Source organism: Neoarius graeffei, chromosome 2 (genome assembly GCF_027579695.1).
Source record: "Neoarius graeffei isolate fNeoGra1 chromosome 2, fNeoGra1.pri, whole genome shotgun sequence".
In the NCBI taxonomy this organism is placed as follows: domain Eukaryota; kingdom Metazoa; phylum Chordata; class Actinopteri; order Siluriformes; family Ariidae; genus Neoarius; species Neoarius graeffei.
In genome coordinates this window covers 8823983-8838283 of record NC_083570.1, presented here as the reverse complement: position 1 = coordinate 8838283, position 14301 = coordinate 8823983, and the positions used below count along the sequence as shown (strand labels likewise).

The window sequence follows — 14301 nt, the reverse complement described above, 5'->3', positions numbered from 1 at the left end:
GATCATTTTCATAATTGTGTGCGCGCTGCTTTGACTGACATTTGGTACCAAAGTATCATCTCCCACAATTCCTCTTTTACCACAGCAATTTGCCAACAATTACAAATTTCACATCATAGTTTTTTTTATCCATTTATAGTTACATTAACAGTCGTTCCCTCACCAGCCTGCCTATTATCCTTCTCTTAAAGTTAATAAGACAAAAAAAAATCATGTTGTAACCAAGAAACTGCGAAGCATAAACTCCTCTGTCCTGAAGGTGTCACAAAACTTTACCTCTGACTGTTACACTGGAGACTCCTTCCAGAAATGCTAAATGAACATCTCCCTTCAGTTACGAAAACATCACCATTTAAATGATTTTTAAAATCGGTTTATGTCTAGCGTCCATCGTAGAAATCCCTGGGAACGACCTGGTACGATGAAAACCATAAATTCGAATGAGTGCATTAATATACGCCTGCAAAACTTTCAGAGAAAATTAATCAGTATTTTCTGGCCAATCAGAAACCAGAATGCAACAATTCAATACAAACATTCAATACTAGGTCTAACTAACAAACAAATTAACTATTCATGCACATCTGGAGTTAAATCGAGTTTGGTCATGGGAGTGGTTGGTCCTCCTCTCAGCCCAGCCAGGTAGACTTGAGGTCTCGGTACGTTACTCTGTCCGTCTCTCTTCGTCAGGCAGGCGGCTTCTTTTGGAAGGAACGTCTGCGTGGTGTTGTGTCTCCTCATGTGGCTCAGGTCAGTCTGCGTCGAGTGGGTTACCTTATGGCGCAGGTTCGCCTTGGAGTGCATTCAACAAAATAACGTGTTAAACTTATTTCAGGGCTTTTCGGACAGCTTGAGCGTAATCTAATCATGCCAGTGTATTTCAGGTGGAGCTGCTTACCAGTTTGATGGCTTTCCGTCTCAGCTCCCACTCGTTCCACTCGTAAGATCTGACGATGCTGCTCTCCAGCAGGTGTGTGTCCGTCTGTGTGCTGCTTTCACTTTTGCTGATGGGTTTCACCAACAATTTCTCACCTGACTGCATCTGTGAAGACAAACTTTCTAAGAAACGCTGCTTTGCACTGGCTCACCGCATTGTTGTTGATTATGTTCCTGTCACTCAGGCTCACAGATGAGATGGACAAGGATGGGATTGCAGTTGAGCAGTTTTAATGTGCAGAGTGTGTGTGGAGTCTTCATACGCCGCAACTGATTGTGTTGGATCAGTATGTAGGTGCTGGATCAGCCATATTTGTAGGCTAAGAGTGTTCATGGGGAATGGAGTTTGTGGTGGAGATCAGCGAGTAGGTCAAGTATGTGAAGGAGAAGATGCAAGTAAGTCACACGTCCATGATACCTGAGAGTACGGAGTGACGCTGGCAAACTGCTGATGAAGCTCGAGCAGCTGGATCAGTTCCGGAGATCTCTTCGCTCTTTCCGCGATCAGTTCGATGTACTTGTCTGCGTTTGGGGCGAACTGATACGCAGCCTGCTTGGAGCTGAAGCTGTAATATTTCTCCCTGTGCTTCAGGATGCCGATGTTCGGATTGCCTTTGGAAAGGAACAGCAGCAGACTGAGCTTCAGAAATATGGACGTCTTGCCTTAAAGGAACAGTCCACCGTATTTCCATAATGAAATATGCTCTTATCTGAATTGAGACGAGCTGCTCCGTACCTATCCGAGCTTTGCGCGACCTCCCAGTCAGTCAGATGCAGTCAGACGCGCTGTCACTCCTGTTAGCAATGTAGCTAGGCTCAGCATGGCCAATGGTATTTTTTGGGGCTGTAGTTAGATGCGACCAAACTCTTCCGCGTTTTTCCTGTTTACATAGGTTTATATGACCAGTGATATGAAACAAGTTCAGTTACACAAATTGAAACGTAGCGATTTTCTATGCTATGGAAAGTCCGCACTATAATGACAGGCGTACTAACACCTTCTGCGCGCTTCGGCAGCGCATTGATACGGAGCTCAGATATCAATGCGCTGCCAAAGCGCGCAGAAGGTGTTAGTACGCCTGTCATTATAGTGCGGACTTTCCATAGCATAGAAAATCGCTACGTTTCAATTTGTGTAACTGAACTTGTTTCATATCACTGGTCATATAAACCTATGTAAACAGGAAAAACGCGGAAGAGTTTGGTCGCATCTAACTACAGCCCCAAAAAATACCGTTGGCCATACTGAGCCTAGCTACATTGCTAACAGGAGTGACAGCGTGTCTGACTGCCTGGGAGGTCGCGCAAAGCTCGGATAGGTACGGAGCAACTCGTCTCAATTCAGATAAGAGCATATTTCATTATGGAAATACGGTGGACTGTTCCTTTAAAGCGTGTCCTTTATTAATTATATTTAAAAGTCAGTTTAATTACAACCCTAATTCCAAAAAAGTTGGGACACTGTGTAAAACATAAATAAAAACAAAATATGACGATTTGGAAATCATGGAAACCGTGTATTTCATTGAAAATAGTACAAAGACAACATATCAAATGCTGAAACTGAGAAATTTTATTGTTTTTTGAAAAATCTATGCTCATTTCGAATTTGATGTCAGCAACACATTTAAAAAAAAGTTGGGGCAAGGGCGTGTTTACCACTGTGTATCACCTCTACTTTTAACGAAACTCTATCAACGTTTGGGAACTGAGGAGACCAACTGCTGTAGTTTTGAAAGAGAAACGTTGTCCCATTCTTGCCTGATGTACAATTTCAGTTGCTCAAGAGTTCGGGGTCTCCTTTGTCGTATTTTGCGCTTCATAATGCGCCAACTGTTTTACATGGGAGACAGATCTGGACTGCAGCAGGCCAGTTTAGCACCTGGACTCTTTTCCTACACAGCCATGCAGTTTTAATATGTGCAGAAAGCGGTCTTGCTGAAATAAGGAAGGCCTTCCCTGAAAAAGATTTCGTCGAACACCAAAAGCAAATATGGAAACAAACAAAGTAGGTCGAATTAATGACTGAAGAACGAGGAGCTTCAGCCAGAGATGTTTCACTTTCAATGTTTTAATGCTGTAGTGTCACTTTACATCACAAATTTGTTTCTTTTGGGGAGCTGAATACGTCTTGGTCTAAACACTGTCTAGTCGTACGAACGCTCTTTAATATTCGGACTCTAAAAAAAGCAGAGTGTAAAACTGGAGAAAGAAAAGCTTCACTATGAACCTGGGAGCAAGAGGCCGTTCTTCTCGACAAGAGTGTATCCACACACACCCCTGTACTGCAGGAAGAGCTGCTCAAAGTTCGCCGTGGTCTCGGGCAGAATCCACTCGGACGATTTCATCTCCTCTGGATCAAGCCGCTCCTCTGAAAAAGAGAAAATGAGTGCTACACTACACATGATGAGTGATAATGTAGAAATGAAATGCGCTCACTCAAAGACGTAAAGCTGTAATGCTCAAGTTTTTTCCGATGTCTTCAGGCCAGAGGAGTTTATGCTACACTTCTTGGACATAACAAGCTGCCCACTAACAAGATGCTGTTCTGTAATGAATAAAAAGCTCGTGATGTCAGAACGTACCTGAGCTCTCAGCAGCTCTCTCTGCGTCAGATTTGACGGTTTCACTGCGGAGCATCTGATCCAACTGAACGTTCTCGAGAAGTTGCGACTGAGCCGAGAGGAACGGCCTCAGGCTGAGCGCCATGCTCCGGAGCATGTTCAACAAGACCATCTCATCCTGAAGCCCCGCCCACAGCCTGGCCAACGCTGTGAAATGAGGCTAATGGGAGGGATTTAAAATGATCAGACTGAAAATGATGCTAGCAAAGAGCTTTTGACAGAGCAAAGGAACACTTACGAACACTTGGGAGGTTGGTACTGCAGTTTTGGCATGAACTGTGGCCTTCAGCACCTTCATCCTCGACATGAGGTCAGTGTGAAGAGCCTCCACTTGCTTTGCACATGTGATCACATCTGCCTGGCGGAGACAAACGAACTACGTTTTATTATGTTACGTGACTTTTACTCTTAATGATTATTAGCGAAAGTTAGCCATAATAAGAATAAAATAGTAACAGAAATTTAAATGTTTTCCAATAACTTTTATTCTAATCATTGGCTTGAACATTTAGATGTCTCTGTAACGCACCAGTATGATTTTGAGGAAGGCTTCATGTTGGCGTACGTTGTACAGGGCCTGTGTGAGCAGGTCCCTGTTTAGCTCGGCGTCAGTGTCGGATTCAGAGCATCTCTCCAGCAGAGTGGTGTAGCGCCAAGCCAAACGTTGCGTCCCTTCCAGTTCACGCTCTATATCTGTGCTGGCAGCAGGAAGAGCCTCGTTCAGGACGGCCAGCACTTCACGAGAGAGCCACGATGACCAGGATTGCACATCAACAATGTAACACAGAAGATATTACCACGATTACTTCAAAAAAACCTTGCTCTATAAACATGTACAGTTTCTTACAAGCCTGTATTCTGTCAATATGTGTGGTTTTCTGAACATTTGTTACAATAATTAAGTTAAATCCTAATTATAAATGTACAGTGTGTCACAAAAATGCATAAACCTGACCGGGTTCCTCTTAGACCAGCAGCGAACTATTACTATTAGACATGGGACTTGAGCTCAGCCAAAACTTAACCAAAACACACCAAAAAAGCAACAGGGCAAAGGATTTGTAAGGGATTAGCGGCAGGCTGCCAGGTCGCTCCGTTGTGTGTAGCTGTCGATGTTGATTTTAAAAGTAACAAAGTAAATTACACTTAAGTCTGAGTGAAAAATACTGTAGCAAGCGTGCAGCGTGGAAGAAGAGTCTGGAGACAGAAATCTTAGTTTCTCGGTTGTTAGCCTGTAGCTCTCGATAGATAGCACCGACTTGACTGCTTTATTAGCATTCGCTAACACTACTGATGAACGCTACACTGGCTGGAAGGTGACTTCACTGCTGCGCCGACTCACAGTTAAGCTTGCGTTGGCCTTTGAGAAGGCTGAGGGTGATACATTTTTAGTCCCTCCAGCTATAAATCAAAATCTGATTGGTTAATTAATTCATCTGTCACTTCCTACATAAACATACACTGCCATGGCCTTCTGTCCCGGCAATGAAGTCCTAACCAATGAGTGAGCAGCTCTGAACTGTTCTCAGCCTAGACACAACAAGCAAAACAATCTCATTGGAGAACTCGATTTTAATGTTTTCAGGACAGTAACCCTTTCACTTCTGAAGCAAATGTGATAGAAAATGAGGCCAAATTAGAATTAAGAGAGAATAATATAATGAAATTATGAAAGAAATTAAACATAACATTTGAAATGCTGATACGTTTGGGCTTCTCTGAACGCAGAGAAGGCCCTGACGGTTCCCTTCTGTCTTACACCACAGCAATTTATTGACGATTACATCAATAAATGTCTTACAGAGCAATTCGCCATACTTTCTATCCATTTCTATTTACATTTTTGAACTTATGGGAAACAAGTGAGTTCCTGTTCTCACTCACATTCCTGCCTTTGCGGTTAATGAACGTCAAAAAACATCATCGTAAACTCTTCTGTCCTGAAGATGAGTGAAAGCTGAATAAACGTCTCCTTACCTTCGAGAACCGTTCAGTGATTTTCAATTCGGTTTACGTAGAGCATCCCGTCATTTAACAGAATGTTAACGTACCAAAACGAGCATGTTAATGTAAATCTGCATGACTGTCAGAGCTGCTGTTATAAAATGAATCACGATGGCGAGCGTTAATTAGAACGCGAGGTGAGATGCACTCACGGTCCTCGATGCTCTCTCCTCCTTTCCCGCTGTCCTTGTTGAAGAGGCGAATCCCGGTGACGATCATGGTGAGCTCGTTCAGCTGTTGTTCTTTATCACGCCTGAGCAGAGACATGAAGGCGGCCAGCTCTGATGGAGGGAACACACTCTGCAGTGCGGCTAGAACACACACACAGACGTACCGTAAGAAGAAGAAGGTCTTGTGCTATGGTGAATGGTGGTCCGAGAAACCAATTTGGCTGCCGTTCTGCAAAAAAGATAGTAAAACTGTCTCCGACTATTTTCACAGTTTAGAGGCCAACGCATGGTCAAGACACCTTCAGAGAGTTGATCTTTGCGATGGGATTAGATCCTTTAATGCTAGCAAAGAAGGATTTTCCGTATGAGTTGGAAAATTATCCATCTGTTGAGTTCCCTGACATCTCAAACTACCTGGTGCTACAGACATCATTCAAGACAGACAAATAAATGAAAACCTGGAAGATCATGGAGGCGTACAACTTTTTATATGCGGCTGGGTTAAAGATCTGGGTTCAGTTGTTCAAAACAGTTATTTCCGTTAAAATTTTAACTTACCGTTAGTTAAAAAATCGTTTCTTGAAGCTAATTGAACCATACCATGAGCAAACCAATTGGTTTAGCCCTAACCAACATCACACCGTGTCAAAATCAATCCCACAATGCCATGCCCACCAAGTCTCCTGGCTTGGAAAAAAAACTGCTGCTTGCATAAAATCTAAGGGCAATGAGCACCTCAACAGACAATGCACGGCTTCTTCACGTTGGGCGTTCCAAATCTTCTTGAAACAAATCAAATATATAACGGAGAGATTCTCTATCAAATCGGTACCGATGTCGAAGTTCTGCCTCACTGTATAAAAGTAGCTCGTTTGGTCCTTGTCTGAATCGTTTTGGACGGCGCGCATTAACAATCGGGAACATGCGTGTTTGCCTTTTGAGCTGTACGTAACCACCTGGTTAAAAGATAACGGAGGCTGGGAGGTGTGTTAACTTGAATGGAGTTTTGAACAACAGTTTAACAGCAGGTTATATTTAACATCATGTTAAATAGTGATTGAACCATTGGTTAAAAGATAACCATGTTTTGAACAACCGGACCCAGGGGATCAGGACACTACAAGATAAATCCTGTATCATTTTTTCCTGGGTAAGGAGGCAGTTTCAGGCTTTTTGTACGCGTCTTTGCAATGATCGCTAGGACGCTACACGGTTTAGTATCGGCCGAAAGCAAACCACAGCCACTCGATTCGCAATCTTCCCTGCTCTTCTCTTCCAGATAAATCAATCACAAAGATCCACAGAAACCCCTTTAAAGGAGAACTGAAATCATTTTTAAACTTGCTTTATTTCTTAATTAACGTGTTATTCAATGACGTTTTCGGTTTTAGTAACTTTATATCGTGACTCGTATTGACAGCTAATCGCAATTAAATATGATACTTATCAGCCTATTCGGTTTTTAGCCATGTTGAATGTAATTCGTTTTGTTCCACGGCAGGCGTCGCTTATCCGCGCGATCTTCACGAGACTTGTGCGAGACTTGAAGCTTCAACCAGGTGTCAGTGCCGCCATTTTGAAAACTGTTTTCCAAACGAGTTGAAATGACGATTACTGCCTACTTTTTTCAAACTTTCCTGATTGCTATCAAAACAAACAAAACTTCCGGCTTGATTACATCAGCATTCGAAAGAGGGCGCGCGCGTCTTTTGACAACCCCTGTGTCTGAAATCGCTCCCTACTCACTATACAGGGCACTATATAGTGAGGACGCCATTTTGTAGTGCTGTCCGAAACCTTAGTGAGGATTATTCACACCCTATACAGTGCACTCAAAGTATCCCACAATGCATCACGAAAAGTAGCGTACAACGATGGGGACTAACCAAAGCAATATATCCCATCATGCATTGCAGTCGCGCTGAAAGAAATCAAATTAAAAGTCTCAAATTTGATTTAATAAAAGGCAGTGGCGAAGAAGAAACAAAAGTATTCAGCCTTGATTTAAAAGAACTGAAAGCTGCAGGGACTTTGTATTGATTAATGTGTGAAATGCGCTCAGTATAATATGGATTTATCACAAAAACACAAGCGTGTGTTTATTATTTTGAAACCCAGCAGCCGACTGATCTGGCACGTTTTAATTGTGCAACAGTAATGACGTAAATACCAGCGTGACGGAGTAGTGTCCGAAAGTGTTTTTTCATTTTACGCATGAGCTCACGATATAGTCCTCTATACAGCAATTCCCTACAGTAGGAGAATGTCAGGACATCTGTCCATGAACTGAATCTCAAGAGAAGGTGGGTCAGCAAGACAACGACCCTAAGCACACCAGTCGTTCTACCAAAGAATGGTTAAAGAAGAATAATGTTAATGTTTTGGAATGGCCAAGTCAAAGTCCTGACCTTAATCCAATTGAAATGTTGTGGAAGGACCTGAAGCGAGCAGTTCATGTGAGGAAACCCACCAACATCCTAGAGTTGAAGCTGTTCTGTACGTTGGAATGGGCTAAAATTCCTCCAAGCCGGTGTGCAGGACTGATCAACAATTACCAGAAACGTTTAGTTGCAGTTATTGCTGCACAAGGGGGTCACACCAGATACTGAAAGCAAAGGTTCACATACTTTTGCCACCCATAGATAAGTAATATTGGATCATTTTCCTCAATGAATAAATGACCAAATATAATATTTTTGTTTCATTTGTTTAACTGGGTTCTCTTTATCTACTTTTAGGGCTTGTGTGAAAATCTGATGATGTTTTAGGTCATATTTTTGCAGAAATATAGAAAATTCTGAAGGGTTCACAAACTTTCAAGTACCACTGTATGTAGAGAGTAGTGACCGAGTCAGCGATTTCGGACACAGGGAACATTGGCAGATGTTGGTCACTTTGATTTCCACTGTACGTTTTACTTCCATCCTACGATGTCTCACACAGGTCTCAACGAATCTCATTGCTTTGACATATGGACTGATATATTACATAGCATATTTCAAACACTCATAACTTGCTATAGCAGTGACAAAATAGCAATCAAAAATGCATTCCTATATTTAATAAAATGAGAAATAGAATTTTGATAATAAAAAATTTGCCTTCAGTTCTTCTTTAAAGTCCTGGGTAGTGGCGAAACAGGACGGAGAAGTTATCACGACTCGCTGTAATTGCCACGCTCACTCTTAACTCGTGAGCTCTGCTTTTGTGTTTCCGTGGATCGTTTCAATTATCTTATCTCTCTAGTTCAGTGTAGGAGCCCAATCCACATCATCCTTTACGTCCTTGTAAAGATTGCTGGGACATCGTGATAAATAAAGTGAAAATATACGCGTTAGTTTACAATATGGTGACCACGATCAACCAGTAAACAAAAACACATCTGAAGACTGAAGCGTCTCCTGAACTTCAAAACGTCACGAAATAACGCGAGAAAAGTTGGTGAGTTGCGAATCCAAACCAAACAAATCAGAGGAATTTACAAAGATTTCACAAAGTGATGACTGCAAACTCGCACGTTCTTCAACTCAGCTCCCTTCCGCACCTTTCTTGTCATCTTTTGGTAAAATCCTTTGCCGTTTCACACTTTATCACTTCGCAAGGAACCCGGAAGAAACTTTTATGAGTTTCACGCTTTGTTTGATTCAAGCAGCCCAAAAGAACACAAGCGTAGGGCATTTTAACGACTAGCAAAGCGCCCCAGCGATAGTAACGCTTTGTGGACAGTGAGCTCAGCTGACCACCACTTCATGTCTTACAGTACATACACTATCTAATGAGGCGGCTGTGACGTCGGATGCAACCCACCTACAGGAATCCTATGGGTGCTAATAATTTTGCTATAATATCTAAATACTATCCCACAACATCACCTTCAGCGAATTCTCAAAATGAAACTTTTTTACGCCAAGTAATTAGCAAGGAGTATGACTTGGGACGTTCTGTATTATCTATCGTGGGCTTGAGCTAAAACGTCGCACGTTATGAGTTGAGGTCGAAGGCCTTAGAAAGGGTTTGGTTAAAATCACAGAGTGAGCACTGCTACGACGCTCGTCTCAAATCCACCAGTAGGAGGACAGCAAACTTGCATCGCAGATACAAATACGGTATAAATAAACGCTACGTTGATGACCTGAAGCGATAAACATGAACAAGTGTGAACAAGCAGCACACAGGCTCCTCTAGTTAGCAGACAATGGTGACAACAGATGTTTCAGGTGTTTTCCGTCTCTCTTGCTTTCTCACCTGTGGCTTCTTGTACGTTGGTGACGTCGGAGTCTGAGCCGAGGCCGGAGCGTAAAATCACATAGGTGACCATCCTGTAGTAAAGAGCGTCCAGCTCATCTCGGCTCTTGGCCCTGCTGTCCGTGATTTCCCGGCACGTGGGCAGGAGACGCATCTGCGCCACCTTCTGGTGCTCCTCCACAAACTCACCTGCTCGAAGGTGAACACGATTTACACTGTACACAATCATAGGACGTCCACCAAAACACAGTCCTGATTTCCTAAAATCTCAGATAAAGACGTGAAATCAAGTAAACGTAGACTTAAGCTAGTATCTCACTGGGCTGCGACAGCTTGCGACAAATTGCGTACGTCATTCGCGAGAGAGTTTCAAAAGTGTCTTGAAACATTCGCGGGGCTTCTCAATTTCCTCGCATGAGTCGCAAAGTGTCGCTCCTTCGTCACTGAAATTTTGAACATGTTCAAAAAATTCGTGCGACAAAATTTCTCTCAAAATAGCCGCGAATGCGTCGCTGGTGTCGCAAAGCCGTCGCGAACCCTTCTCAAGTCAGTTTCCATGAGGCTTCCTCTACTTCCCTGCCTGCCGAGGGAAAGCTGGGCTGCGACAGCCTGTGACTAGTTGGAGACACAACAATTGCGGTAAAACATGTGAATATCAATTCAGTGTGATTCCAAGTGAAAATTGTCGCTAATTTGCATATTTTATCGCAATTGTTGTGTCCCCAACTAGTCGCGGGCTGTCGCAGCCCAGTGAGATACTACCCTTAGTGGGACATGTTTCAAGTGATTTGCGAGGAATAACTTCATTTGGAGATTTAGTTCTTGAGATACTGAGACATCATTTGAAAAACTTAAAGAAAATAATAGGACAGAGCTCAGATAGAGCTCAGATTTACGCATGGACAAAAAAACAAAACAAAACACAGAACAGGTGAACACAGTAGGATAACAAATCAGTGACCGAATCAGAAACTCAGAAGAGTGTGAGAATTCATGCTCATACACATCACACACTTGAACACACACACGTTACTACACTACTGATAGCAGGAATAGAAATGGCACTTACGTCGAGACGTGTAATTCATATCGAAGTGAAGCTGCATTTTAATGGTGTCCAAAGCAGGACTCTTCTGCTCCATCAATCTGTTTACACACAGCTGAACAGCAAAACACACACCATACACCATTTTACACTCAACGCTCACGTGTAACATCATGCACCGTGTCTAAGTAAAGAATAACACACTCCATGACATGCTGTTCAGGGAAACTAATCTACAACATGCTGGTGTAAGGAAGCAGCGTTTCTGCGACCATCTTGTTTTCCTCACAGCACTTTCTTGACCTGTGATGGTTCCATTTGTTACAGAGAAACTGCAAAGCGTAAGATATCAGAAACCTCACAGCTTTACTTCTGACTGTTAAAAAAGCACTGACGCCGGAGACTCCGTCCGTAAACGTGACACGGTGATTACGTACGTTTTTTATTCCGTCTGTTGTTATCGACTCGTCTGCCGGAGGAGTCCCTGTGAATGATCTGTTACTATAGAAACCGTGACATATTACAACAAGTGCATTGATATAAACCTGTGATTTAAGAAAATGAATCAGTGCCTTCTGACCAATCAGAATCCAGAAAATTGAAAGTGCTGATTACATTATAGAATAAATACCTCGATTAGTTTTTCCACATCCTGCTTAGTCAGTGTCCGGTCAACGTTAAAGAGGTTCCTGGGGTCTAAAACGACAGCTTTTACCTGAGAGAGAGAGACAGACAGACAGACAGACAGACAGACAGACAGACAGACAGACGCACAGAGAAAAAGAGCAAGACAAAGAGACAGATTGATAAGGAGAGACAGACAGATGGAGAGACAGACAGATGGAGAGACAGACAGAGAGAGAGAGACAGAGAGAAGGAGACAAACAGAGAGAGAGACAGAGAGAAGGAGACAAAAACAGAGAGAAACAGAGACACACAGACAGAGAGAAAGACAGAAAGAGAGAGACAGAGAGAGGCAGACACAGAGAGACAGACAGGAAGAGAGACAAACAGAGGGACAGAGACACAGATAGAGAGAGAGAGAGAGAGAGAGAGAGAGAGAGAAATGAGTATTAAACTATTTCCTGATTTATTATTAACTCAGCATTGCTGTATAAGATCTGTCCTGTGATTAAAGCTTTCGAAAGGTAAAATGGGATGAAAGTGGAGGGATGAAGATGGAGGGATGAAAGTGAAGGAAAGAAGATGGAGGGATGAAAGTGGAGGGCTGAAGATGGAGGGATGAAAGTGGAGAGGTGAAAGTGGAGGGATGAAGGTGGAGGGATGAAAGTGGAGGAATGAAGATGGAGGGATGAAAGTGGAGGGATGAAGGTGGAGAGATGAAAGTGGAGGGATGAAAGTGGAGGGATGAAAGTGGAGGGATGAAGGTGGAGGGATGAAAGTGGAGGGATGAAGATGGAGGGATAAAAGTGGAGGGATGAAGATGGAGGGATGAAAGTGGAGGGATGAAAGTGGAGGGATGAAGATGGAGGGATGAAAGTGGAGGGCTGAAGATGGAGGGATGAAAGTGGAGAGATGAAAGTGGAGGGATGAAGATGGAGGGATAAAAGTGGAGGGATGAAGGTGGAGGGATGAAGATGGAGGGATGAAACTGGAGGGCTGAAGATGGAGGGATGAAAGTGGAGAGATGAAAGTGGAGGGATGAAAGTGGAGGGATGAAGATGGAGGGATAAAAGTGGAGGGATGAAAGTGGAGGGATGAAGATGGAGGGATGAAAGTGGAGGAATGAAGATGGAGGGATGAAAGTGGAGGGATGAAGGTGGAGAGATGAAAGTGGAGGGATGAAGATGGAGGGATAAAAGTGGAGGGATGAAGGTGGAGGGATGAAAGTGGAGGAATGAAGATGGAGGGATGAAAGTGGAGGGATGAAGGTGGAGAGATGAAAGTGGAGGGATAAAAATGGAGGGATGAAGGTGGAGGGATGAAAGTGGAGGGATGAAGGTGGAGGGATAAAAGTGGAGGGATGAAAGTGGAGGGATGAAGATGGAGGGATGAAGATGCAGGGATGAAGGTGGAGGGATGAAAGTGGAGGGATGAAGATGGAGGGATGAAATTGGAGGGATGAAGGTGGAGGGATGAAGATGGAGGGATGAAGGTGGAGGGATGAAGCAGGTGGAGGGATGAAGCAGGTGGAGAGATGAAGATGGAGGGATGAAGCAGGTGGAGGGATGAAGCAGGTGGAGAGATGAAGGTGGAGGGATGAAGCAGGTGGAGGGATGAAAGTGGAGGGATGAAGGTGGAGGGATGAAGGTGAAGGGATGAAAGTGGAGGGATGAAGATGGAGGGATGAAAGTGGAGGGATGAAGGTGGAGGCATGAAGATGGAGGGATGAAGGTGGAGGGATGAAAGTGGAGGGATGAAGGTGGAGGGATGTGCGACTCACCATGAAGGCAGTGAGGGTCTCAGACACAGCTGGGCCCCGCCTGCAGCACCGCTCTGTTATTTCCCGGATTATATTCTTAATCACACTCTCAGCCTGAGCTCGGGACATGCTGCAGATTATTACACCTCACATACTCACTTATACTAAAACTTATTAAATATTATTTTTGCTCTAATAAACGATAAATTATCAAACGCCTGCACTGTGGACTGTTTACTCTCAGACAGTAGCAACGCCACGCTGGTTTCCATGGAGACGGAAATACAAGCGTGCTGTAGTTCCATAAACCACCACAGGGGGCGACAAATCCCGTTCTGTGCATCAGTTTACTGTAGAACAGCTATATTTTTGTAATGTCTGTTTACACGTCTGTAAGTTTCTATATGTATGTGTAATTGTAGTTTATAGTTGTACTTTCATTTTTTTATTCTGTGTTGCGTACAGCCCATCCACAAAATTGTAAACTAACGTATAAGCACTGAATAATGTTATAGAAAGTATTTGAATATCAATTTCATATATTTTATCTAAAATAGCTAAACTCTTTTTAAGCAGCTAACTTTTACTAGCAAGTCCATGTTAGCATAACTTAACTCGTGAGAACATGACCAAAATAGTTATGCTTATGAACCTTGCTATTTGTTTTAAACATATACACATTTTGTTTTATTTGTTTGACTGCTTGCAGGCTTCTACTTTCCCCTTAAAAGCTTTTATTTTTCCCCGGGCATTCCAGAAACTTCACATTTGACCTAATTTACATAAAATCTGCATTCTGTAAACAAAGAAAGAACAGGAAAAACAAAAGAAAGAAGGAAGGAAGGCAAATAAAGGAACATAAAGAAGCTACAGCTTTTCCCTTTTACTGTAATA

The 14301-nt window shown here is 43.0% G+C and overlaps 1 protein-coding gene across 1 annotated transcript; it reads right to left on the bottom strand.

Moving 5' to 3' along the window:
* Positions 1 to 570: 570 nt before the first annotated feature.
* On the bottom strand, positions 571 to 13536 carry LOC132871814 (cilia- and flagella-associated protein 206-like). Its single transcript, XM_060906340.1, has 12 exons — positions 13429 to 13536; positions 11656 to 11739; positions 11049 to 11139; positions 9980 to 10168; positions 5717 to 5875; positions 4090 to 4295; positions 3799 to 3918; positions 3522 to 3720; positions 3167 to 3307; positions 1355 to 1548; positions 899 to 1042; positions 571 to 792 (listed from the first exon to the last, which is right to left on the bottom strand). The coding sequence occupies exons 1-12, from the start codon at positions 13534 to 13536 to the stop codon at positions 571 to 573; spliced, it is 1857 nt and encodes a 618-aa protein (XP_060762323.1).
* Positions 13537 to 14301: the final 765 nt, after the last annotated feature.

Bases quoted from the DNA above. Each gene is read 5' to 3' on its own strand.
- LOC132871814 (XM_060906340.1), bottom strand. From the start codon at position 13,536: ATGTCCCGAGCTCAGGCTGAGAGTGTGATTAAGAATATAATCCGGGAA. The intron at 3,919-4,089 runs GTGCGTTACAGA...TGTCTCCGCCAG, and splicing joins CCTTCCTCAAAATCATACTG to GCAGATGTGATCACATGTGC. The intron at 3,721-3,798 runs GTAAGTGTTCCT...CCCTCCCATTAG, and splicing joins TACCAACCTCCCAAGTGTTC to CCTCATTTCACAGCGTTGGC.